This window comes from Astatotilapia calliptera, chromosome 9 (assembly GCF_964374335.1).
Source record: "Astatotilapia calliptera chromosome 9, fAstCal68.1, whole genome shotgun sequence".
Classification (NCBI taxonomy): domain Eukaryota; kingdom Metazoa; phylum Chordata; class Actinopteri; order Cichliformes; family Cichlidae; genus Astatotilapia; species Astatotilapia calliptera.
The window spans coordinates 25,021,733-25,048,745 of NC_137430.1; the positions used below are offsets into that span (position 1 = coordinate 25,021,733).

The following is a 27,013-nucleotide window of genomic DNA, read 5'->3' on the forward strand; positions in this document are numbered from 1 at the left end:
CCCTACTGCTCATCTACATGTACACTCAGAACTAAAAGATCCGTCACTTGCACCCTGTTCTCTTCACAGATGAGAGCAGGGTCACACTGACTATATTTGACAGATGTTGAAGAGTCAGGTGAACGTTAATCATCTAACATGACCAGTTCAGTGATGGTCTGGGGAGGCCCATCCAAAGCTCGACCTGCGAACCACTTGTACTCCGAGTGCTCTTAGGTATTTGGGATGAAATCCTCAGGCCCACAACTGCTGCTGGTGTAGTGGGCACAGTGTGTAGGCAGTTGTTGCTGGCTATAGTAGATTTATTGTGAGGTCTCAAGTAACCACTTATTTGAAATAAAGTGGACAAACCTGCTTTGTGAAAACTTTATTTCAGGCTGAGATTATCACATGCAAACACCACTCTATCCACAGGCAGAGAGGGTGAGAAAGCCTTAGTACATTTCAGTAGAAAGGTAAACTATTGCATTTTTTTTCTTTAATTAAAACATAATAGCGCTGGAAAGATCAGTGCTAATGCAGATGCCATACTTTGTAAATATGGCATCATATTACACACAGATGCAATTAAAATATTGCATTTTTGTTTGGACTGTACAGCTATTGTATACAATTTATATGGAGGTCGCTGCTCTGCAAACAATTCACGATTACTATCATCCCAATGAAATTCTTCACACATTAAAATGAAACAACACAGAAAACAAAAATGCATAAACGACACAGACGGTGACAAACATTATGCATTAGATATCGGATATCAGATTGGAAGATTTCTGCTAATTCATGGCTCACTAAGTAGTACAATTAGTCTGAATTTGGTCCAGAAATGCAAGGGTTATGCTACAATAAGAGAATGTAAGAAATCATAATGCCTACAGTACAAAATACCTTGTAATGCTGAGGCACTTCTTCTATTTAGAAACTGAAGTACAAAACAATCTGAAGTGATGTGCAGACTGATATGTAGCAAAACCGTTGATGAAAACATCCTGAACCTGGTCTGACCTACACACAAACATTCACTTCAACAGAAATCTCACTTTTACAGCTGAAAGCTGGCCAGCAACGTCTTCATTGCAACTGTTGCTAAAAGCAATAAATATTAACTTAGAATTAAAAAGAATCTCACATTTCAGTACATTAATACATTTATTCCTCATTTCTACAGTAATTACAATATTTTACTATAGCAGCATTACCTGGGCAACTAATGAAAGGGAATTGGGGACATTTCTAGTAACATCAAATGAAACCTTAAGCTGAAAACGCCGATTTGTGTGCAATAATATCTCAGTTACGGAAATAATTGAGAAGCTACTCTACAGCTGGACTCAGACCATTTCTTACAGAGAAAAAAATCCAATACAGTAGATTCATCTTGAAACAGTTGGATAATCACAGACAGCAAGCCCATACTTTCATCTTCCTTTGTGACTCCACATCCACGCTGCAACGCGCCTGAGAGACTGCTTCCTCGCTCTCGTTAGTTTTAGGGGCTTTCTTCATAGTGCAAGAGCTAATTACTGGGCCATGGGTCTAAGCAGGGGAAGAGTTACAGCCATTAGCAACCCATCCATAATATTTTGGGGATTTGTTATTGTCGTGCCCACGGTGATTTAAGGTGTCACTGGGTTCAGTTGATTCGTCTTTTGGAGAAAAAGAAAAAGGAAAAAATGAAATTAGTTAATATCAGAAATACCTGAAAAGTGTGGGACACTTTACAAAAGCAAAGACTTTTTTTTTTTTTTTTTAAACCTTCTTAAAGTCAGACAATCTTTTAAGCACTTTATAGCAAAACCACTGTAGCCAAAGAAATGGAGTGAACCTCATATGAGTCAATACGATTTTAGTAAGATTAAAAAACAAACCAAAAAACTTCCACTCACTCATCTTTATTGTTAACGACTGAGGAAAAGTCTGTTAAGTGCAGGTTGTGAATTTTCACCTAATTTTGGACTATGTGTGTTGTCCATATATTTCTTACCTTCTCCTCCTCTGCAAGTATAGGCGGATAAGCCACTGTACCACAAATGGCCATATAAGAGCAAAGGCCAAACTGGTTGGTGAAATGTCAAAAGGCCACCAGGACGGTTTCTAGGAGGACAAAAAATATACATTGCTATTACAAATGAAACTTGTTAACTTCTAATAATGAACACATGGTTTAAATTAATTGAATCAGCTGGAAATTCAGTAGATTGTTTTCAAAAATTTAATGAAGACTGCAACCGTTTACCTGACTCCTATTATTCACTGGGGGAGATGCATAAGTAGGAGACAGAGCCACTGATCTTGCCTGCCAAAAGAAAGAGTTCATAATCTGTCATTATGGGTACATTTAAAAAGAAAGAACTTATATTTATTTTATTAGTGATTTATTAAGCAATTCATTTAACCTTTATGAGATTTAATTTAAGAAACTATTTTATTGAGCTAGTCTGTTTTTTTTATATTTGTTTGCTGTCAAAGTGATTTCCCAGCTTTTGGGATAACTGAAGTATATCTTATCTTAAATTTCTAAAGCCACATAGAAATCTATATATTATATATTTTTGATATTGGTTTTTTTTGCAAAAATTTTACTTCCTTTTTGTAAATGTTATTAAGCGGAGCAGTTAGCGGATTCCAACAAGCTAACTTTTAAATGAATGTCTTTTGCAAACTCCTTCTGGGTAAACAGTAAGCATCAACAGAAGCTGAAGGTTCTTTGTGTCCAAGGTCTGGACCGTGGCTAAAAAATATATATTTATTTGCTTTATACACACAGAACTCATCCTGTGCTACATCCTGAATATGATACAAACTTCTGTTTGTTTTCTTAGAGTCATCTCTCCCAGTAACTATTATTTCAGCTGCTTTTCCACTTCGTCTACAAATCTGCAACATCTCTTTCTCAGAAACCATTTCTTGTGAGTTACTGGCCTTATCCACTTGCAAGTAGCCTTTAAGTCCTTATTATTCCATGTCCTTTTCCACTGGCACCAAAAGATGGTGACAGGTTAACCTGCAGTTTTGGATGAAAAGTGTCTGTCAGGCCATGTTAACTTTTTAATATTAGAGTAAATCAAAATATGGGACATTATCTAAATGTGTGAGACAGGATGGAAATGAATGATATTCAGTCCCACCTGAAGTGGGATACCTGATCGTCCTAATGAATTCAATACAGCAAAATATGGCCAGATGCATTTCATCTACCTCACATCAACGGCGAATTACAAATGACTGATTAACTGAACATGTCTGTTTTTGGACTGTGGGAGGAAGCAGCAATACAAAGAGGAAACCCGCGGAGGCACACGGAGATCCTGCAAACTCCACACAACAAGTGCTAACCACTGCACTGCTGTTTTATGTCAATAGTCTTATTAAGACAAGGTTCTTGGTTCTTGAAACAAAGACCAGTTCTTATATATAATTTATATAAAAAAAATCCATGTAGTTTAGCATAATTCACCACTACGTGCATCATATTTGAATTCAGCTCTTCAAACTGTTGCCTTTCACTTGTTTTATTTATGACACTATGACCACCTGTGTTTCCCTTCTCTGTCCTAATGTCACTGTGTATAAAGTGTAACCACTGCTGTTTGAACTGCAGCCAATTTTGGACAGGAGACTCTTGCACAATCCCAGCTTCCTGTTAAAATGAAATACACATAAAAATAAACCTGTAGCATTATGATAAGAAAGCACCTACTGTATAGAGAGGTTACTTAGTTAGCTTCAAGTTTTGTTTACTTTGTCTTCTTCAATATTTTACAGTAAGTTATTATCCTGTCACTAGCCAGCTGTCCAGTCCTGTAGCTGATGCTACTTTATTTAATAGATCACTGAAGATAATTAAAATTGCCTAAACATTATAAAATGAGTAGTACAATCAAATTCCATTGCCAGCTCATTTTACTCACCATAGATAGCTTAACATTGCTGTCAGCCTTGCAGTCTAAACCGCAGAAAGCCACCACGAGTAGTTTAATCATTTGCTGTATAGTTCTAAGTTTACATATAGTGTAATTATGACAGGAAATTTTGATTTAGATTTAGTCATAGTTTTTTGACTAAAATGTCATAAGATTATGTGTGTGTGTGTGTGTGTGTGTGTGTGTGTGTGTGATTATTGTCGCTTAAATCTAAAGCTGATTTAGTTAAATAAAACAAAAAGTTGTAAAAGTTTGCCGTGTTTTTACAGAGGAGAGCTTCACATGACTTACAAAGTTTTTTTCCTGACATCAAATGTGAAATGTGTCCGTATGCCTAGTCGAGTCAAATATGCATGTCTGTCCTTACTGCACTAGATTAATTTTCAAAGAATTATTATTTTTAAATAAATTGTAAATAAATATAAATGATGAATAAAATAATACTGACATTTTTAAAAAAGGCAAAAAATAAAAAAAAGAGAAGGTGAGCTTACTCTTTTTTTTTTTCTACACAACTTACTTAGCTCTGATTGGCTGTCACCTCGCCAGACTATTTTCATCTCATTGTTATACGCTGACAAAAGTGTATGTGCACTTTATCATAGTTTTCTATTTATGCATTAATTTTTATTTAGCCATTACCTTGTTTACATCAGGAAAAAAAATAAATAAATAAATAAATAAATGAAAGGTTGTTATTTTACTGATCAACGATCAATGACATTGACACAGCTATGTTTATATTTAAAAAAATAGTGTTATATTTAACTTGCTTATAAAGACCAGAAAGTATTCACACAGAGTGGAAAGATGTAGATAACACTTGATGTTATCTATTATTTTTTCTTAGTTAAGCCTCAAAGAAGCCACATTGTATTTTTTGTTTCGAGTCACTTTCATTGAATATCATCAGACCTGGCTTGCAGTTAGAGCCTCCAGTGTGTGCAGTCTCTCCAGGACGCTCTGCATGTCCTCCTGCAGTCTGGCCAGCGCCACGACGATCTGCTCATTCAGGTTCGCTCCAGGTGTTCCTGCACCTCCCCAGTGGCCCCCGTCTCCATCTCCAGCACTGTGCATGGGCATCTGAGAACCAGAGCGAAGGCCTGGAGACCTGGAGCCTAAAAATAGAACGGAATTTGAATAACTGACACATGCTCGGGTGTCAGCGCATACAATGGAATGACAGTCTTTGTGACACTGAAAGGCCACTAAATGGAAAAACAAAAGCCACACAGAGCTGCCGGCTCCACAGAATCATGCTGTCATCCTTGTGATTGCATTTCATAACATTTAAATGTGGGTGTAAAACCCTGTGAATGCAGCCTTACCCCTTCCTCTTCTGACTGAAGAGCCACCAGGCACAGTCACATTCAGCCTCTGTGACATTGCTCCACCTGCCTCTCCATCTTCTCCTCCACATCTGACAACCTGCAATGGACCCTGTACATCCTCCTGAGTCTCCCGTCTCTCCTCCAGAGGCGGCTGGAGGTGGTTCTCTTCTTCATCCAAATCATCCAGAGAGCGGTTATGCTCCGAGTTCTTCAAAAAAACAACAAGATGAGTAAAAAACAGTCCAGTTGGCTAAACCCAGCTGATATTTCTGTGATGTTTAAGTTTTTACTTGCCTCTTCCTGTCCGAACTGGTCCACAGAGTCACAGTACACCTCGCTGTCTGAGTCGCTGGTCAGGTGACTGGGTGCAGACGCAGCTACACTTGGATCTAATGTCATTACAAAGAGGGCAAAAGGGCACACAAAACTCAAGACTTGTTCTCCATTATGATGACTAGTCTGCACTGTAATTACCAGAGTGACAAAGAGGAAGTTCACTGAATTAGGGGCTTTTTCCTCAGTTTCTACAGAACCATTAATTTTCTCCATTAAGCCTGTCCCAGGAGCAGCGGATGTGTTAAGTGTTGAGATTCAATGTGTGCTGCAGCTCTGGGAATGAAGCTTAGCAGATTATCTGATCACATGGTGCTCAGACAGCTTGAGTGTTGGTGAGTCCTCAATGACTGTTTTGGACCGCTGTAGGGATGTACTGTGGGCTGAAACAGAGCCCTATGTTGGAATATCGGTTTTCCTACCTGGATTGTGTCCGTTGAGCAGAGGCTCGCCAAGTGAACCCTCCTGGGACTTGTCGCTGTTCAGAGCAGCTCTGGAATGACTGCCATTGGTCAGATGGGTGGCCCCGTTAGCGACTTTACCGTTTGACAGCGGAGCTTTTTGTCTCCTAGCTAAAGTTTTCTTCTTTGGTTGTGATGGTCCAGATTTTTTGTCTGTGGAAAAAATATAGAAGATAGAGGAAATCTGCATCTAACATGTAATAATGTCATTTCAGATATTCATACTCAAAAGGAGCAACTTTGTTACCTTTTCTGACCTCCCTTGTCACCATTTCTTCTTCTTCTTCTTCTTCCTCCTCCTCTTCATCCTCCTCATCGTCATCTTCCTCCTCCTCCTCCTCATCATCATCATCCTGCAGCGCATCTTCCTCTGACCTCACTTCCTTCTGTTTAAGCCTTGCAGGCCGTGTCTCCAGAGTGCCGTTCATTTCCATGTTTCTAACAATGCTCTTTGCGACACTTTTTGATGCCATTGAATTCATCATTGTGCCAAACCCTACAGACACACACACACACAAACAGAAAGAATTTTATAAGCTCACGAATACTTGCTTAAGATGTTAACATATTAAAATGAAATGTGTCCATTTCTGATTGTAAGGGGAACCTTAACTGTGGTAAGCTACAAGCAAGCTTTCTATGACTGCTAATAAGGACTCAAAGCATCTGAGCTACAACACCAGACAGGAAGTAAAGTATATCAACAGACCCGTGTGTTTACACAGTAATGTACTTGCCTTCCAGTTGCCTAGCAAACTGAGTCAAACGGGCTGAGCGTATAACAAGAGGCAAAAAAAGAGGTTAAACTCCACATCACAAAGTAAAACGTGTGGGCAATCCACCTGGCGAGGAAACACCAACCTGTGCTCAGGTCTGATATCTGCGCGATCTTTTTCTTTTCGTCCACCAGCTCGTAGAACGGGCCGAGGACCTTTAACAGCTCCTCCACCTCGTCAGTCATGGGCATCCCCTCTAGGATCTGAAAACCAAATCCAGAGCGAGCACAATGAAAATATTATCCCACAGTCACAAACAACCAGGAAGTGCTTTAAATTCAAAGTACCGGTATTGCGGCATAAATTATTTGGTGTAACAGGGTTATTCCTGATTCAGATGACTGTAAAGGCAATGTATCTGTGTTACTCTTCACATGGCTTGTGTCATTTGATTACACACAAGGACATGAAACACGGACAGATTAAAAAGGTGCTTCAAGAGGTGGGAGATGGACGGCAAACGTACCAGTTTCATTTCATCAACATAGGATGCCATTGCTTCTTCTTTGGACATTTCTCCAAGAGAATTCCAGGCATCCCTATCACAATAAATACATAAATAAAATAAATAAAAGCAAGCGAAAGAAGAAAACATGCACTGTTATATAATTTTATAAGGTGGAACACACAGAAGAGAATGTCATGTGTCAGCAAAAGTGTGTTTGAAGGCCTTTGTGCCAGTTCCAGTTTTCAGCTGAGTCAATATGGAAAGACTATTTGAGGACACAAACTAATTTACTAACTTTGGATCACAGTCTGACAGACACTTAAACATTCATTAGAAACTGTACCTACCCATGAAACGTGTTCATTTAGCCTTTATTTAACCACGAAAATATCATGTTTAAGATTAAAAATAACTTTTTCAAGGGTGTCCTGGGCAGAACAGGCAGCGGTGCAATCAGCAGCTGCGTAGAAACCAGGCCAAAAACAGGGCAGGAGAGTTCAAGCAACTGCCTCAAAGTCCTTTAAAATTCATTTATGAGACCAGATGCTTAACAGGTACAAACAAATTGACCTTTTTGGTATTAATCAAGTTATCTGAATCTAAACATTTAAATGACTACAGAAGGAATAAGTCTTGAGACCAAAAACAGTAACATCCCGCACTTCTTTTGACCAACCTAGTAGATCAAAAACTGCCTTGCAAATAAGAATATAGCTATATCTGAGTCTACAGAAGGACAAAGCAGATCATGGTGAGCAAGGGCTTCAAGGTTTGTGATCAAACTCAATGCTTAATGACAGACAGTATCCAGCATGTGTAAGGACTGAGAAAACACACAGGTACAAGCCCCTCCTTGAGAGAAACTGTCCAGCTTTGTGGGTAAGAGGTAACTGATATATTTTAATGAGTCCAGAGATCACCTGACACAGCCTGAGCTTAACAGAGTGAGATTTTCATTTCTGAATATCACAAGCTGTCTTGATGTGATCGTCAGAGAATAATAAAATATGATAAAACATTACAGCAACAGGGTTTGTGTCTGGGGGACTATTCTTAAAAGTACACTGATCCACATAGATTTAAAACAAGGAGCGTGGGGAAGTGCATGCATCTTCCTGTTACACCATTAGTGCAGGAGAAATAGAGTAGAATAGACTTTATTACACACATCGAGGGAAAATTGTCTTTGGTTCACCAAGCCATAAACAAATCAAACAAATCATAGCAACACAGCATCTCATTATTTAGTATACTGATTGCTCTTGGCACAAATTATTCCTTTTATACCCTGAAATCACATTTTTTTCCCCATAGAATTGAGTTCTGAAGGAATCCTAAGCGCACAACCACCACCGCCCCCTAACTTACCATTTCGCCTTTCCAACTACATCCCAGAAGCCAGGTCGGGGTATGCTGCATGGTCCCACAGTGGCCTGTTTATAGTAGCTGTAGAACTTGAGCATCATGTCATTGGAGGGCTGAAAGGGACCTGAGGAAAAGAAAACTCTCATCACATAAAAAAGCCTTACCCTCCACGTGCAGAGTTGTGGCTGATTTCTATTTCTTTCAAATCTGTGATGGCTTGGGGACAAAGTGGATTATTTAAAGCGCACAAGCTGCTGCACCGCACCTGCCCGGGGGTAGCTGAGCTGGTTGAACTGGCCTGTGTGTGTATATATGTGTGTCTGTGTGTGAGAGAGAAAGAGAGCTTCGAGTGAGGTGTTCACTCACCATTCGGGGGTAAACTCTTGATCACCTTCACGGCGGCATCAAACCTCATCTGGGTCAGGCGCACTTCATCTTCCACGCGGACGCTCTCCACCTCCATCGTGTCACTCGCAGACAGCACAACAACAACACCTGCAAGCAGTAAACAAACTCACGACAACTGCAAAAACAAAACGTTAAAAGCGTTTGTTTATAGCATTTATGCTAGCTCGGAGCAGCAGTTTGGTTTGTTTTCGTCTGCAAACGAGCAGACTTTTGCGACGCTAATGCGACCAGCTATACTTGAAAGTTAACTGTCTACAATATGTTACGACCACCAGTAGGAGGAGGCTGAGCCAGTTGGATATCTAGGACACAACGTTTAACGTGTGGCACAGCTTTAGTGACACTGTCGTTCCCGCTAAACGGTATCTACGCTGACACACTTTCGAGGAAAAAAACCGCTTAAAACCGTCGTTACTTACCGTTAAAATCACGGGCCTATCTGTTTGTCAGAAGGCGACTTGTCATTAGCCCTTGACCAGACGCCATGAACAGCACACACTGTGGGAATTGTAGTCTTATTGTTGTATATCGACGGCGCCTACAAACTCCACAATCCTCTGCGTCCACATGAAGAAAACAAACAAAACAAACTGTGAAAATATGGTTTGGATATAAAAACAACATATTAAAGTCAAACGAGTGAGAAAGCTGATGAGAAGTGAAATATATAATGTTATTTCGCTCTTATGGCTGAAAACACAAACTCATGTCGCGACAGTTCGACACGCAAAACTACATATCCCAACATGCTCTAGACAGATCCATGTTTTTTCTTTCCCCCTCCCTCTTCGTTGGAAAACTGATAGGTCGATAGCAGAAAAAAGCTAGAGCTCTCACTTTGTCCTTAGATCCTTTATCTTATCTGTCTGAAACACGCCTTCTTCCCTAAAGCTGCGACACTGAACGCGATCCTACAATAACTGCATGCAATATTCTTCTACCTAATTCCTCGTCCACACCTCGCGACATACATTCTGATGTAAAGTGGACTTACATTACATATACACATTACATATAAATACCCTGCTAATATATATTCCCACATCTGTATAGGTATGTATCTTTCTGTATCTGTGGTTCAGTATGAACTCAGGGCTAGAGGTATGCTTAAAACATATATAAAATAAATATTTTCTTCAAATCAAATCAAAATTCTTTATATTTTGCTTTCAAGTAGCCAGATGTTCTTGTATTATTATTTTTAAGTGCTCTTGAGCAAAAGTTCCCCAGGCTTTCTGAATTCTTTCTAAGTTTTTCTTTGGGTATGGGCTGCTGAGGATTTTTTTCCTGTTCATTAAACCCCTTATAAAACTGACCTGTGCATCATTTAAGCATAAGGAAAGAAGCCCAACTCAAGAGAGGACCCACTGTTGTATCTATGCATAACTTTTTGTGCACTTTATGTTCAATATATGTATTTTTGTTGTGCCTGAAATGAACAAATAAATGAATGAATGAAATGAAAATGAATGAATAACAGACAAACCGGTAAAGAACCAATTTTTAAATTTAAATAGTGTCTTTAGGCACTTGTTTTACTTTTAGTCTCATCTAAAAAATCCCAAAGATAACACAGTTTGACAGGCATAAATAGAATTTTTGAACCAAAAACCTAAAAACTCAGCACAGTGTGCAGTGCACCCTTAAAAATTGAGGACAAGTGGAAGACAAAAGAAGAGGTGCTAGGCCTAAAAAGCGATCAACAGCAGATAAACAGTGTCTGGAAGTCTTGTCCTTAAAAAAAAAGAAAGAAGATAAAACCCCAAAAGAGACTGGACTCATCAAAAAGACATTCAAAAGAAGACAATCAAGCGTATTATAATTGTACAAACTGGTTCTGTCTTTCATGCTATATTTCGCATGTATGTTCGCTCATGTTTCAATAACATGTTTGACATTTTCCAGGAAAAATATCTAGAAATGAAGGCTGGGTCAAAATTTTGCTCAGTACTGTCACAACAATGAATTTAAAATGTCTAAAAATGTTCTATTAATTTTAAAAATGTAGCATTTTCTCTGTTGTTATAAAAATGTTGCCATTTAGAATATTGTAGAATATACTGCAGTAAGATAACGTTTTATTCTGCACCATTTCCTTCAAAAAATAAAATAATAACTCACCTAAAATTACACTTGTTTCTCCTGTTCCTTGTGCTGAATTAAAATGAAATAAAATCGAGAGTAAAATGTTCGTACACAATATTGCGGATGTAGTGATCCTCCTCATTAGTACACACGATCTTCGCTTTGACGTTAAGCCAAAGCGAGGGCAGGCAGGAATCCCACAATAGCAGGCAAAGGTTTTTTTGTTTTTTTTTTTGAGGCAGAGCTGGGCTGGTGGCTGTTTCAATCAAAGGAAAGGCAGAGAGGGAAGGGAGGCTCTGCGGAGAGATGTTAAGATGGCAGAGCTACAAATGTTGTTAGAGGAAGAGATTCCGGCCGGTAAAAGAGCGCTCGTGGAGAGTTACCAAAACCTGACGAGAGTAGCAGACTACTGCGAGAACAATTATGTCCAGGTAAGTGAGTGAGCCACAGGGTTGTTGTATCTGTGGTCCGCCTTTTGTCGCGGAAAGCTCCGGACTGAATGGTTGTTGGGACAGGAAACGTGGATAAAGAAGTGGACTGGCTCGTCAAATGATCCCTAAAAGCTCGGAGCTGTGATAACACTTTACCCACGGGGCTTTTACGGCCGTGGGACGTTTTAAAGAGCCCCCGTCTGCCCCGCACCATTGATCACATTCATTCCGTTTACACAGAGGGTGTGTCTACTTTTTCTTTTTTAACAAAAAAATTAGTAGTACACTGGCTCGCTTCTAAACTGCCTCCAATGTCACTGCTGATAAGGAAGGCCCGTGTGTGTGTGTGTGTGTGTGTGTGTGTGTGTGTTTTTTAAGGCAGGCCATTGATTATGTTACACCCTATCCTAAAAATAGTTTTATTTCGAGGACAAAGTTACACCAGTTTTGTTGCTTTAGTAGTGAGTTGGGTTTACGTGCGTTAAAGTGAAAGCCACAGTATAACTACAAGTCCACATGAACGTAGCAGCCCTTTACATTCCTTAAGGTCAATAAACTCACCATTTAATACCACAAAAACAGTTTAAGCCCCCCACTGGTATACTTCAGGGACGTTAAAGTGATGCTATACTGTCTACATTATGGACTTGCGAGCACTTAGTGCAAATGCTCTGATGTTTATTGTTGCTGCATTACTTCTAAACTGTTAAATGTACTGTAAAATCATAGAATGTGCAGAAAGCAGCTTGTTCAGGATAATATAGTTGGCTTGGAGCTGGGTTGTGAAGCAGAGAAGACTATAAAGTCCTTGTTAGTTGGTCAATAAAGGTTGGCAGTATTGATTTTTTTTTTTTTTTGAAATCCCTCATTCAGATTATTCATGCTTTAATTTCTGCTAGGTTTCTTTTTCATAACAAGGCAGCTAATTTACTGTAACCTAATACAGGGAGTATTACTGTGTCTGCGTGCTGTTTTTTCTAGAATAAATGTGGGCCAGGATGTGATGTGACGTGATTACCATGCTGCAACTTCATTACAAAGTCTAATAACCACCAATGGCTTTGCTTTTTTTAGGGCACTAGCAAATGTGGTGAGCCGCTGCTAAAAAAGACAGAGCACCAATGTGACAGGCAAACATTTGCAGTGAAAAGAGAGCCCACATTTTTTTTTTCTCAGCAGGAAGACAACCCACCCATATCAGCTAAAGAGGGTGTGTCCTCTCCAGCTGTACTCCCCAAGGACTCCCTGTAATTTTGTTTTCTTCCTTGTCCTCGCAAGATTAGGCAACTTTGCCCTGCGGCAGGGTGCCTGCACAAATGCTGCAGGGCAAAGCTTTGACTACTTTGTCTCATTTTTGAGGCCGTCAAGCAGCTTTTCTTGCCACTTTTGCCATAAAGTTGAGAGTTTTCGTTTTCTTTGTTTCCTGTGAAAAGCAGTGCTGTGGAACTAAACGTGGGAATTTCCTTGTTATGGGATTTTCTGTGCTACAGCCAGTTGTTGAACGAGAGGTCTCAATGTGATTTCCCACAGTGAAGCAATACTGACAAACTTTAAAATTAAAATAGTCACTTAAATCATAGTTTGTCTGCTGTAAGTTCATTTTTATCAGCATGCCTCGTTTTAAACGCTCGCACTCAGATCTTGTGGTCGAGATGGGTTTGCTTTTTTGTGTTGAGCTCTGAAGTTATTTAAGCTGGTGCGACACAGATAAATTTATATCTGTATGTAGAAAAAGAAACTCGACGATCAGCTGATTCTCATATAAGCAAGCGTTTGGCAACTGTGGGGAGGAAGAACTCCCTTTTAACAGGAAGCCTTAGGCTCATGAAGAGTGCACAACTGGTAGAGGGGTTAGGAGAAACTATTTAAAACTTTTTAATCGTAACAATATTGATTACTAATTTCCAGTTTTTGCCCCTTCCTTCCTTCCTTCCTTCCTTCCTTCCTTTATTTATTCTTTTCCGTCGTTTTTGCTGCCTTAAATGAATTGCTCAGTTTGTTTGTGCTTTGTCCAAAGTGACTTTCAGTTAGTGCATTTGGGGACTAGAACCAGCCCGATTTCATCAGATTTCATCACATTAAAACTAGTAAAATAGGCTTTTCTTCTTCTACTTTCTCAAAAATTACTTGTAGATTGAGCTTGATAACGCATGCTTTTTTTTTTTTTTTTGCCGTGTAGATCTTTAGAAGATGCTCCCGAAATGGTGTCATAGGACTCAACCCCCTCCAAACTAATGAGCTGAAAACTCGCAAGAACATCTCAGCGGCTGCCTTCTGATGTCTTTATGTGTGCGTGGCTGTACATAAAAGGTGCAGCAGGAGTGGATGATGCTGACGGGCCGCAGCTCAGTATTTGATGTAAATTTAGTTCAGACTTTAACTAAACTGTACAAAAAGTTCTGCGGCGTGCGTCTGATCCTGCCTCTGTATTTTAGTCGAGCACCTTGTTTGAAGCGCTGACGTCAAAAAAAAAAAGAGGGATTTTTAAGCTTTTCAGCACACGTCGCCAGCTCTCTGTGAAGCGAGTGCACTTTTCATAAGCTCTTTCTGTCTGCTGCAGACACTCTCTCCTGCTCTCTGTGTCTGATAGAAACGCACACACTCGAAAACACGCGCATATCAACATGCCTCAGCTTGAATCGGCCCGTCTTTTCTGCACTCCTCCTTCACATTTCCATCCCTGCTTCTTTCTCTCTGTGCTTGTGTCATCGGGACTTTGGGGTTATGCGGACTATAGTGCAGCTCAGCGGGCTGAAGCAGATGGTGAGAGCTCTGTTTAACCAAGGACAGATCTCTGCCCCACTTTTCCAACTTGATAGTGACTTTTGTTGGTCTGAGAGCGCGTTTCGAGCTGTGCGTGCGTGGCATATGACACACTGATGGGTCAGAGTTATGCTTCCTGTTTGCCCTGCTGACTCTGAAGACCGACTCCCTGGAAATGCCTTTTCTGTGTGTCAGGAAGTGCCTCTAAAAACAAGACAAGATTCGCATTAACATACCTCAGTTCAGTTTATTCTGATTGATCTTTTGATTAGAAAACTTGGAATATTTAGCTGTTTTCAAAACCCTTTTTCATTCATGCAAATCAGAGCCATGTTTGTGTAACCTCTGCGAAAAGGACGCGTCTACCGTATGCAAAGTGGGCCACCTGGCCATGTTGGCTAGAGGACGCACTGAGAGGGTTGTCAGCACAGTAATGACACAATTCAGGCTTTAATAGTCATGCTTAGGCTGTATTTGTTATCTATAGAGCTCAGGAAACAACATCATAAAAATGAATTAGTCAGCTGAGTTATTTTTCAAGCAACAAAAGCCAAACATGCTCTGATTTCATCTTTTCAGATAAATGTATTTAGGAATTTCTAATAAAGGTTATTAAAAAGAAGCTAAAAACTAAAAGTATGTGTAAAGAAAATAAAAACAGCTGGACTGATGAAAAAGACTAAAACTAGCTGAAACAATTTTTTACTTGAACAAGAATTATTATTATTTTTACTTTTCGACGGTGTGTTTAAATTTGCCAAACCAACAAGGATCAGGAAGCTAAGATTCCTCTACAGCATGAGGAGATATATTTGTATTGTAATGTCTATTTTCCACTGACAAACACCACCCACATCATGGTGATTTAAAACCAAAACTAAACGGAAATGACCAAAACCCACTTTGGAAACTAACCGAATGGAAACTAAACTGAAATTAGAGCTAATAACTATAATTGATCGGTTTCTTATGTGTATATCATGGTTAACAGGATCTTGGGGAGCACTACTGCATATACATTTAATGCTATTTGTGGCCCTAAAGGCAGCTGCTTACTGTCTGGATAATTCTGCTGAAAGCTAAAAATGTAAAACTAAAGCTTATCTAAACTTAATAAATATTTAATCTTTAAACTAATAGTGACAAAGTGGTTAAAACCAATAAAGGTTTTCAAGCAAACAGGAGTACCACCCAGATTGTGTTAAAAATGTTAACAGCAGCTTATCCTTGTTCCTTTTTTCTTGGTCTTTGGGCAGGTATCCATCAAATGTCTTAAGAGTTCGTCCAACGAAAGTTCAGAGTTTTTTGTTGTTGTTTTTTTTCAGCATAAAATATTGTGCCCGTCAGTTTTTTTTACTTAAGGATAAAATCCACTTTTGTTTGTCAAATGTTCAAAAAGTGCAGTAAAACCGACAGATTTCTGTTAAGTAAGGTAACACAGACTCTGTGTTAACTGTATGTGAACAAGTCATGCTTATGTGCATAGTCACTGTTTAAAGGCCTTCTTTAAGCCAGATCTCAGCTGTCATAGGGCAAAAGGAGTGGTACACCAGGACAGATAGTCAGTCCTGCCGATCATATTTAACTCTCTCATCATTTAATCTCTACATTTATAGTCAATAAATCTTTAAAATTTTCAGCGGTCATTGTGCACGATCATTGTCCAGTCATTTCCAAACAAGGAAAGGTGTTTGTGGCACTTAATGTATTTTGAATGGATGCTTTTCTGACACTCCTGAAGCCACCATACAGGGCCATTGTGTATTGTATGTATGGTCGGCAAGGTCAGTCTCTCAATTGCCCCTCGAGGATAAATAAAGTCTTCTGAATCTGAATGTTTCCACTATCTGAATACCAGCAATGCACACGCCTTTACTACACTGATAATTGGGAATTCCTTAGAAAGGTCTTGCCTGCAACTTGGTCCAAATTCCTGATGAAATCACAGCGATGTGTGGCAGCGCTGTATAGTGAGATGTTTACAACGGAAAAAAAGAAAAAAGGGGAAATGGAAGTGTTATGTAGAAAACCAGGAGGTCATAAGTCAGAGTAAATTCTGTCTTGCAAGAAAGTGTTTTTTTTTTTTTGTTTTTTTTGTGCTGAGGCAGCACGATGCCCACTTTTTCTTTAAAAAAGGAAAAAAGGAAGTGCGGGCTGCTCCTGAATGAGTTGTTTTAAAATATGAGCTTGTGATCGATGCTGGCAGCATCACATGTAAGAGGCGAGGCCTGGCCATCGATCAGTAGTTTGACAATCCCGGTCATATAACCTTGGTGTACCTGTCCTGTGCTGCTTTTCCCAGGAGAATTCGTGAAAGTTTTTCTCTTGGAAGAGGGCCAGTCTTGCCTAAAGGTGATAAATATAGGTTTGTGTTTTGTTTTTGTTTTTTAACATAGCTTTGCCTCTCTGGGTTACTTTGAGTCCTCATTTCCTGTCCTTTCTCTCTGCCTCTCCCTCTCTCCTGCTCTCTGTGGAGTGGCCTGGTTTTTCTTGCAGCACGGAGAGGCCTAGCGGCTCTGAGCCTACCAGCCAGACCCATTCATCCTTTTGACCACCTGTCACTCCTCCCCCTCAGCTGATGGGGTTGGTTTGATCCAGACTGTTGAACTGATCTGTTACAGTGTGGGAGTTTTGGACAGTTGGATTCATTCTGATGGTACTGTTTCGGCTTACAGTTGGATTCATAAGGAGTAAAGCCTTTCCCAACTTGTAGTGTTTTTTTTTTTTTGTTTTGTTTTTTTTTTTGCTTGTTTATCAGTTAAGCACTTTGTGCTTTCTGCCAGATGAAGCAATTACCAAGTCTCTCAATAAAGGTTAATGAGTTTCCTTCATGTGCAAACTTCCCCTTTGTGTCTCTTCCCTGACACACTGAAGGAATTTCTAATAGCGTGCTGGCAGATTTTCAAGGTCAGGTAGACCTTATGGCCTTTCAGTCAGCCTCCATCTGCCCCTTTGAGGGAGGAGAAGGAATTATGAATTCACTTATCGTGCTGCAGTGTTATTTATTTATTTATTTTTTAATTTTTAATTTTAGAGAGCCGAGACCTTGTAAAAGGAGGGACTGAAGTTGTTTCATGTGCAGGTTTTCTTTATTCCTCACACGTTCCAGAGTCACTTTCACCATCCTCTCTCGGCAGGTAGGTCGTTCTTAGTTTAATCATCTCAAGGAGTGGATATAATAATGTATACGGAAAATTGTTAATTCAACACTTAGCACCTTCTTAAACATTTAGGCTTTATAAAACAAAGTAAAGCTTCAACAGTTCTGTGATAAACTGACTTATTAATTGGCACAAATTTAAGCAGAGAGCATTTAGAAAACGGACGTTTTCCCATAAACATGTTTTTATAGGAGTATGGAGAATCTGTAGGCAAGGGACAAGATTTGTGGTTCTGGTATCTTTCTGGTTTCTGTTTGTAGTCCGTTTGTAGTTCTGTTGACCGATCGTGTTTGGTTGCATACAGGTGTACAGTCATTCTATTAATTTATCTTTTTATTATCTCTTTTAAAAAAAAGGTCTTCATTTGTAAACCAATGGGAATAACAGATGGAACAGGACATCTTGCTTGGGTAACTTTTGAAAACCCCAAGAAATTAGCTGTTCCTCTGAGAGGCTAAAATAGGAGATCAGTTGATGGGCTCCCAGACTGATACTTGATCATTTCTGAAGTCAGTTTTTAAAGGACAAATACCCCAAAGTTAGTGGTAGCAGCCTCTCCAATATAAATATCTGATGGGTTTTCTTAGAGGTGTATGGTAGCGAATTGAACGCCCTATGAAGTTTGGATTTTCTCATTCGTAACTGGTAAATTGGGAATAATAATAACTTGGAGATATATTGATTAACTGTTAGCGTTGTCCACACAGAAAGCAATTTGCAGCAATGTGGCAACAAGATACCATCGAAAAATTTTAGCCAAGCAACTGAAGCAACTACCAACCACAGGGAAGAATACTGTCGATTGACATATGAGGGGGTGGTAAATACATTGGCAGTAACCAGCACCCAGAGCAGTAAATGTCAACTAGGGAACAAAGTGACCAGCAAATTGTTTCCAATGTAACCTTAGAACAAGGAAGTCAAACAGAAAACCTAGTCAGTTCAAGAAAATCTCACATTTGTCAGCCGGGGTTTTAGTTCAGAGTGAAGTCCTTTCATGGTTGTGTCAGATACCTGCTGCACCGAAAGTACCTTTATTTCCATCATATGTAAAGCAACGACTGTAATTGCCTTGAAATGCATGTTACTAGACTGGTAAGAAGCAGAAAGCAAGGTATTGTCTTAAGCTAGCTGCAAAGTAAAGCTCAACCACAGTTCAGCCATATCAGCTGATCTACTTAGCAAATATGATGGAAGCGTGGGGAAGTCCCAGTACAGACGGACACCACCAAAGATAAATCACAGCAGAAGCAAACTGGAAACGACAGTCTTCCTTTAACTTTAGTGGTACTGACATAGTTACATTCGGTCTCAGATTGCTATCACAGTTTTGCCTTCCGTTTGAGCTGTAATATATCGCTGCACGATGGCAGAGGGAACTAATTGATCAGGTAATAGCTTTGGTAACACGTGGTCAGATCTTAAACGTGTCTCTCGTTCATGGGCTCCACCTTCCGCACATCAATACAACGGCTCACTAGCTCTCGGCTGCCTCACTTATCTTGCCCCGTCCAGTCTGCAGTAATCAGCGGTCGATACATCACTGGGCAGCAAAGTGCCATGTGAGCTCTACAACCTTCCAGCTGGATTTAGGCTCATTCTTTCAGCTCAGCACAGTACTGCTTTGGGAAGAGGATTGATCCCTGCTAAGGTTTTCTTCCTTTAGACAAAGTTGCAGGAGTTGTCAGGCCTAATATCTAGGATTAGTTTTTCCTCATGTTCAGTCTGAAGATTATAGATAAGGAAAAAAAAGCTCTGTACTTCTGTCCCATTGTGTTTGTTTTTGGCTTCTGCGAGCTCATCCCCCACACTTGTGGTTCATGGCGAAACCCCTCAGCAGCTCTTGAGGATGTATGATATGTTGCGGAATTCCAAACATTCCTGAAAGTGTGTGGGATTAATTTTTTTGTGTGTGTGTGCTGAGCACACTTGTGAACAAGTGAGAGCGCATTAACCCAGATGGGTTTGTCAGCTGTGTAAATCAAAAGAAGCAGAAATGTTTATGCAAGTTCTAGCATTTGCTGCAACACCAACAAATGTATCCCACCACTGAACCCTTTGTGGGGTTTTTTTTTTTTTTTTTTTTGTCATGTTCCTAATTTCTGGATGATTCAGTGAAACAGACATTTGGTCTCAGTTCCTTGAGTCCTCTTTTAGTCGTGTTAGATCATCAGGAGGAATACTCATTTTGTCCATTTCCTACTTCTGCTACTGCTTTTGGGCGGAACGGAAGCAGGAACCCGTCTGACCCCGAGGAGTTTTTCCTTTTTACGGCACTTAATGCAGCCAGCAGAGCCTGACATGGAGGCGTCTTGTTTAAGAAAAAAAAACCAGAAACTCGATTGCGCTTCAGTGGCCGTTATCTTGCCAGACTGGATGGGTGAGATGAAGAGTGTCTATCCTTCCAAGAGCTTCAAAAAACCCTGCAGAAAACAGGAAAGCCTTTCTTGTGACTGCCACTCCTTTATCTTTTTGTGAGTTTTTTCAGCTTGAGTACGTGCAGCATTCAATTATTTTGGGTTTTTGAAGAATTGTCACTCTGTGTGTTTGTGTTTTATGCTGTCAGGGTGGTGGTTGATTATCTCGCTTGCCCCAGCTCCCAGCTACATATTTATTGTGCGTAGTCAGCCCGCGCATTCCTCTCTACTCCCCTTATAAACCCAGCTCAGGTGCTGACAGCCTGTCTGCTGCTGCCTGGATATTCCATAGTCTCTTTCACTCAGTCATTACTCAGCTCAGAAATATGAGATAAAGTGCCCCAGGAGCGCTAAAGCTCTCTCAGAGCCCACCTCATTCTCTGCATCTCCCTGCCGTGGAAGAGTGTACTCAGCTTGCCGGTGCTGTTGTTTTGAGCTGATTGTGCACACCCTTTGTTCCTTGTCTGCTAAAGCGCTGTTTGTTCTAATTTTTTAGGATCTACTACATCTCTCCCATTGTCTTTTTTTTGAAGAAATGTGCAGATTGCTGGGTAATTGGACAACAAATCTGGTTGGTTTTGAGGATTTGATGCGTGAACCAGCAAAGGGACTAGGGATGCCAGGGATGTAACTAGAGCAGGAGGATCTAAGATTGCCGCCAGTGGCGATGCAATCAAGTGTTGCATCTGTCCTCCCGGCACCCACCGCTGACCTCATATCACGGCTCTGGCAGCTAATGCAGAGTGAATCATTCTGTTCAGAAAAAGAAGAATAGAGGGCAAAGAGGGATCTGTTATTTAACTATTTGGGAAATATATAGTGAAATAGCTGAAAAGCGGGCTGTGCAGCTCACTGAGAGTGTCAGTTTTTGATTAATGTGCAGGTAAAACATTTACCTTCGTGTAAACCAGGAAAGATCAGCCTGGCCTATTTGCTTCGTCATGTCAGCTTTCTTGACGCACAAGTCGTTGTAGCGGCTGCGTCTCAAAGGAGAGGAAACAGCAGCGAAGGGCAGCCTGTGGTGCACTAATTTTAAGTCCTGGCCTTGCACCTTCAATTTCAAAGTGATACAGACTGGTTAATTTGTGCTGTCATCAGCTTACATGTTCTGTACTTAACACCGCGGGAAACTTTGAGTCAGCAGGACGGGCGATCGTGCATGTTTTGGAGCGTTTTGCACTGCAGCCGTTCGAGAATGCAGCCCAAACAGCATCACGTTGTTTTCTTTTCTTTGGATTTAAGCTTTGGCAACCTTGAATGAATTTGTATGTCTGACAGAAATGGAGACAGTAGAGTTTACACATCACACTTGAGCGTTTGTGATCCGAAACATCAATGGGCCTGGTTGTCTGTGCTGTTCACAGCTGCAGTGCATTAACAAAAACAACATAATCATGCAGTTTTTTTTAGTTATAACAGCATTGCAAACAACATATTTGCATTTGCAGTCTGTATATCTATAATGAATGGATCTTGCACAACGTCTCTTCGGGGCCGTGTTTATTTATTTTAAACTAACTTGTGGCGTGATATGTAGGCCAGCAGTTCTGCACAGCTAAGCACGAGCTGTTCACTAATCTGTTTATACAGCAAAAATCTGCATCCTCTTGCAATTTGGAAATTGCTATCATGGATGTAAAGGCTGGTTTGTTTGTTTGTTTGTTTGTTTGTTTGTTTGTTTGTTTGTTTGTTTGTTTGTTTGTTTGTTTGCGGTTGTTGTTTCATCTGTTTCCCTCCAGCTGTTAATCCACGCACCACATTGCATATTGCGGCGTCAGTGGTAGGTGTCTGCGTGCACGCATGAACGAGTGTGTGATTTCAACAGATGGCCTTTTGCACTGAACCCTCTGGAGGAATCTTTCCTGCTTCCTGAGGCTGTTATCGCCCAACACATCTGCCGCTTTGATTCCCGCTAAAAGAAACACCGGCCGTGGAAAAGCCGGCGCTGCAGCTCTCCTGGTCAGGAGCTTTTAGCCAGCCATATGGACAGTTTGTGTATTAGTTGCGTTGATCGTTTGTTTTCTTTTGCACTGTCACCTCTCTTGTCTTCATATGGTCAATTTTTTTTTTTCCCCCTGTTTTGCCCCCTTAATGCTACCATTAGCTATCATCACCTCACCCACTGCTGCCACCACCTGTCTTCTATTACAGCACCCTGTTATCAAAGCCCAGCGTTTACCCTCCAGGCAGTGCTCTTTGGACTTGGTGACTGAGAGCAGTGTAGGGAAGAGCCCACAGAGATCAAACACAACAGCTCATCAGCTTGGAGCTATGCCCGTCTGAAGGGAGGTGGCTGAACAACATGTCGTTAAATTGTTACTGAATACATTGCTGCATACATGTAAATGTTTAGCTTCATATATGTCGAGTGGGCCGGTTATAGGCCACACAGACATGCTTGATTATACCAAAAAATATGATACTAGGTGTTTTTTGACATGATGATATATATAAATATGTACTTTAATTGTGTAGCACCTTTTTAAAAAAGTGATTGGATAGATAAAAAGAAGAGTATTCATGTTGTAAATTCACATGGAGAGCCAAACAGAATAATTGGAAAGCTTTTTAAAAGGGTGCAAACAAAAAAATATAAAAAGGAAAAACTAGATTAATAGAAACAAGAGAAGACAGAAGGGGACAATAAAACTGCACGTAAGATAACGTTGCAAAGTTTCCTACTTAAACTAGATGTGAATTAGCAGAGGTGTGGCTGTTATCTGATCTTGAACTGTTGCTATCAACGCTGTGCTTTATTATTGATAATACGAATGAATTATTGTGTTGAATCTGTCAGGTTCAGTTCTGTGAAGCAGTTTAGAAAAGCGGATATTTTGCTCTTGAATGGTGGCTTCAGGATCCGTTACAGTGTGGTATCTCAGAACTGAGAGTTGGAGAGAAAATGGTCTTTGCAGTGTTTTTGGCCTGAAGCCAGCACAAACCTGACTTGTAGATGAGGTTAAAAGGTGGATGTTATGTCAATTTTAATAGTAACTGACATTTTTATTTCTGTGCACAGGCCCAGGACAAGAGGAAAGCTCTGGAGGAAACCAAAGCCTACACCACCCAGTCCCTGGCTAGCGTGGCCTACCAGATTAATGCCTTAGCCAACAATGTGCTGCAGCTGCTGGACATCCAGGCCTCGCAGCTGCGGCGCATGGAGTCTTCCATCAACCACATCTCTCAGGTCAGAAATACACACAGAAACTCCTGGCCACAGACCAAGCAGCTGTGAAGATCGCTGCCCCACGCTTTCCACTTCTCCTCTCACTTTCACACAGACTCGGTTATTTTAAGTCACAGCATGAAACGGTAGCATCCATGGTTCCCTTTATTGGTTTATCAGTCTTACTCAAGTCCTGACTGGTGGTCTGCTTGTTTTTATTTTATGTCAGCGTGGTTGAGAAGCATAAAAATGATGAAACAGTTCCCCCAACAGCCATCGACATCCTCAAAACACAGGGTTAGATTTGTCATAGCTGGTTGTAATCCATTCATCCACAGCATATTACTTTTGTTTTTTTAAATAAATAAGCTAAAATAACAGCATTTGAAAGCTTTATTCTGTCGCCTATTTAAAGAAAAACTTTTCTGTCAGTCACAAACTGTCAGAAGTCTATTTAATGCTGTTTACTTTATTTGTTTTTTAGATTTTAGCTTGTGTAGAAACGGGCATGTTGCAAGAAACAAAGCCACACATCACGCTGTTTATTGCCCAAGCAAAATGAATCCTGTCCTAGATGTGCTTTTTAAAGTACGCAAAACTTTGCATCACATACTTTACAGCTGAAATGTAAAAGTTTGAAAACAAATGTTCTCCGTCCTCTTCGGTTTCTTTACTACTTAGCAAGTCGTTTGCAAGTGTTTGCAGACAAGCCGGTGTCTTCCACACAAAGAGCCGGTGACTGCACTTTACTCGCCAAAGAAATGCCAGCAACGTACCCACAACCACTCACCAACATGTTGAGCAATACATGTTTTTCCCTAGTGGTTACCAGTGGGTCATTGGCAGATCTGTAGGTCAGAGCAAGTTTGGCTTGAGCAAGCAATTTCACAGCAACTGCCAGCAACCTACAACTGATGGCAAATACTCAGTTTTAGCAACCGATGGTTGCCAGGCGATTGCAGCCTCTAGGCCTGTGCGACCGAAGCCTTCGATACGAAGCCCCTGGTCACTTTTGTTCAGTGCCAGTTCCAATAAAGCTTTTGCAAACACGAGGTTTGTATCCTCAGGACTGACATGAGGGGAAAAAAGAGATGATGGAAGTTTTTCTCTGGGAAAATATCAACCTGAAATTGCATTATGTAGTTCATTATGAATGTGGTTCAATTGATCAGAGACTTTTAAAATTATATTGATTTTATACTTGAGAGTAAGTAGCTCACTCTTTTACTTATTGATAGTGTTCAGTATTTTAGCAGCCTAACTGTTAAACGCTTTTGTTAAATGACTTTAACCACATTGCTAACACATACAGTAGCTCACTCCTGTAGCCGTTCCTCTCTGCAGGGTGAGGGTTTTGCCATGTGCAGGTAAATCCAGCCGCTCATCCAATGAAGGCATTAAGAGCTCAGACAAATCAAACAAAGAACTCCAGCCATGTGGCATCTCATAGATTAGAACTGGGAGAGATTCACCACACCCTGAGCACGCCAAAATTTGTGTTAAAATGACTATACTTGGAGTGGTTGGATGACGACTGGAGGCTCTAGTTCCTTTGATTTAGTTTTCCCTGCTTTTTCTTGATAACAAGACGTCCTGAAGGTCACATTTTTAGTCTGGTGGTGGAAAAGATCATTTGCGACGCCGGAGGGTTTGTGAGGGAAAGGAACAGACGATGACTGATGATGAGCAAAGAAAGCGGAGAGAGACTCCCAAAAAGACAAATTTACTTTTACTAAGTTTTGAGTCAGTATCCTGACAAACAGCCTTCAGCTGATACCAAGGTCACTGTGACACCACTGCCTGCCTCAGTCTCCATGACAACCCCCTGAGCTACATCTAAAAATATTTGAAAGACAGCTCGACACGTTGTTTCAGATCAGCAAAGAAGGCCGTGCACTAAACACTCCGCTTAGTTTACACTATTTGACTTTGTTTCCATGGTCTCGTATCTTGTCGTGGGAAATTCCAGACTTCCTTTGCTATATTTAAACTCAATGTTGTGCACAGTGTGTAGCCATGGAGAAGCCTCTAAGATGACTAAATAGTGTCACTTTAGGTCAGCTGACAGCCAGGTTTCCCCTCATTATGCTTATCTTTATATTTATCTTTATCTTTATATCTTTATCATTTATGTAAAAAAAAAATTATAATAATAAAGCAAGAGCACCAAAAGAGCATTGATGCACCAAATGCCACTTTCCTTGGCTGATTCTGATTTTGCTTTCTAAGAAATATAAATTTGCATTGTTTATAAAAAATTGAACAATAAAAATATTTTCCACAGCTACACCTGATTATACCTTTTTTTTCATTTAATCACACACTTGGATAGATGTTGGAATAAAGTGCTCCATGTTACTGGACAGAATTCACATTGTAAATGTGACTTACCCAACATGTTGTACCTTCTTGTAAAGCTTCTAATTTTAAAGGAACTTATTTCCTAATCACTTGAATTTGAGAATAAATGTCAGACTAACGCCTACATCCAGTGTCGAAGAAAATGGCCAACTCTGACCACAGTGGTAGAAATCAAAGGTGTGTACTCAAAAGCAACGTAAAACCATTTAATATCACATTGTTATGTAAATGAAATTGATTTTAAATGGCAGATAGATGCATTGCACTTATTCCAAAAGCTAAATTAATTTGAGTGTGGCTTATGTTAGCCAGTTGGCATGTTTTACAGTACTCTGGTCAGGTGGTTATGCTTGTTTCTGCAGCCTTCATGGAGCCATCTATTTTTGGTAGTGCTAGTAGTGCTACTGGTAGTGCTATTTTTGCTCTTTTTGTCAAACTCTTGAACGACACACTGCACATCATACCAAGATTTGATGTTTTAGCTAATAGCTCTTTGGGAATCTCCCTGTTGAAAAACCTTAAGAAAGCCCGGGGAACTGTTGCTCAAAATCATTGAGCAATAAAGTTTCACAAAAGCGTGACTCTTTGGAAGCAAAATAAGAGATGATCAGCAGGCCAAAGTTTTTACACAGTACTCTATTATTATGATAGGAAGGCTGGTCAGAGGTCAAGGCTAATTAGCTGAAAAGCCAGTGACCAGTTGGTGCATATCTACTTCAAACTATTATTTTCCCCAGCTGACAGCCTTTGTAGCTACAGGAATAACACTCTGCTGCCTTTTTTTTAAAAATATATATATATATAATTGGTCTCTGGAAATGTAAAGGATTTAGCAGCTTTGTCTTGTTGCCAAACATACGCCACAGTGCTTAATATCCTTTTCATTCATTACGCCTTCTTCTCTGCCTGGTTGTTTTTATGAATAAGTGAGAGCAGAGGTCTTAATGAGTTAGCCATTATGAAGCGTATCTCTGTTTTTAATAACAAAAAGGGAGGGCTGTGTGAGCTCTGCACGCTGTGGGTTTGTTATAGCTCTCTGCTGTCGTGTTCAGAGGTGGATCATTATCGTGATGCCCTCACAGCTCATGGATATGAGATTAGCGGAAGCCCTAAAGGCCACTGTTGCATTCTGCTGAATGGTTAATGGAGAGGAAAGCCTGTAACTTGCGGGGGAAATTTCCTCATTTGCCTCTGAAATATGATGAACACGCTGTTGCGTGCGCTGGATGAGTCCTATAATTCTCCCTATAATCAATTTTTGTCAGTATCATAAGCCTGTACCAGTTCCTGCTCAAAGCTAGAGATGCCTCAGAGTACAGTCAGTGCCTGTGGTGAGACGTGTGCTGGCGTCATGGCAGCTTTCTTTGGTTTGCCCACAGTTAGGAGGGATTCACTCTGGTCAGGGTGTGTCTGCTTTGTGATGGCATCTCTCCGTCTGGAATATAGCACATTCATGTTGTTTACCTTTGTGCTGGGGTGCATACGAGTGACTAATGGGTTCTGTTTTGCCAAATTAGAAAACTGTAGGGTGCTCCGTATGGCACATGAAAGTTCTTTTATGTGTTGTAAAAATTTCCACCA

At 40.3% G+C, this 27,013-nt stretch overlaps 2 protein-coding genes across 11 annotated transcripts in view; one reads left to right on the plus strand and one right to left on the minus strand.

Moving 5' to 3' along the window:
- Positions 1-352: 352 nt before the first annotated feature.
- Positions 353-9,604, minus strand: acbd5a (acyl-CoA binding domain containing 5a). Of its 2 annotated transcripts, XM_026180071.2 has the most exons (14): positions 9,468-9,604; positions 9,007-9,135; positions 8,644-8,764; positions 7,294-7,366; positions 6,913-7,030; positions 6,789-6,821; positions 6,299-6,547; positions 6,013-6,204; positions 5,552-5,646; positions 5,255-5,465; positions 4,842-5,044; positions 2,240-2,299; positions 1,988-2,097; positions 353-1,649 (listed from the first exon to the last, which is right to left on the minus strand). In XM_026180071.2, exons 2-14 carry the CDS (start codon positions 9,101-9,103, stop codon positions 1,637-1,639), a joined length of 1,575 nt encoding a protein of 524 aa, XP_026035856.1. In that variant the 5' UTR covers positions 9,104-9,135; positions 9,468-9,604; the 3' UTR covers positions 353-1,636. The 2 variants fall into 2 exon arrangements, with proteins under 2 accessions (XP_026035856.1, XP_026035857.1); XM_026180072.2 differs by lacking the exon at positions 6,789-6,821.
- Positions 9,605-11,297: 1,693 nt separating this feature from the next.
- The window catches only part of abi1a (abl-interactor 1a), a 50,153-nt gene continuing 34,437 nt past the window's right edge, over positions 11,298-27,013 (plus strand). For 4 of the 9 annotated variants that reach the window (XM_026180064.2, XM_080306101.1, XM_026180067.2 and 1 more), the window contains exons 1-2: positions 11,298-11,564; positions 22,925-23,092. In XM_026180064.2, coding sequence (XP_026035849.2) covers positions 11,448-11,564; positions 22,925-23,092 — 285 coding nt within the window. In that variant the 5' untranslated portion in view covers positions 11,298-11,447. The remainder of the gene's footprint in view (positions 11,565-22,924; positions 23,093-27,013) is intronic. The other 5 variants (XM_026180062.2, XM_026180065.2, XM_026180068.2 and 2 more) reach the window with 2 other exon arrangements.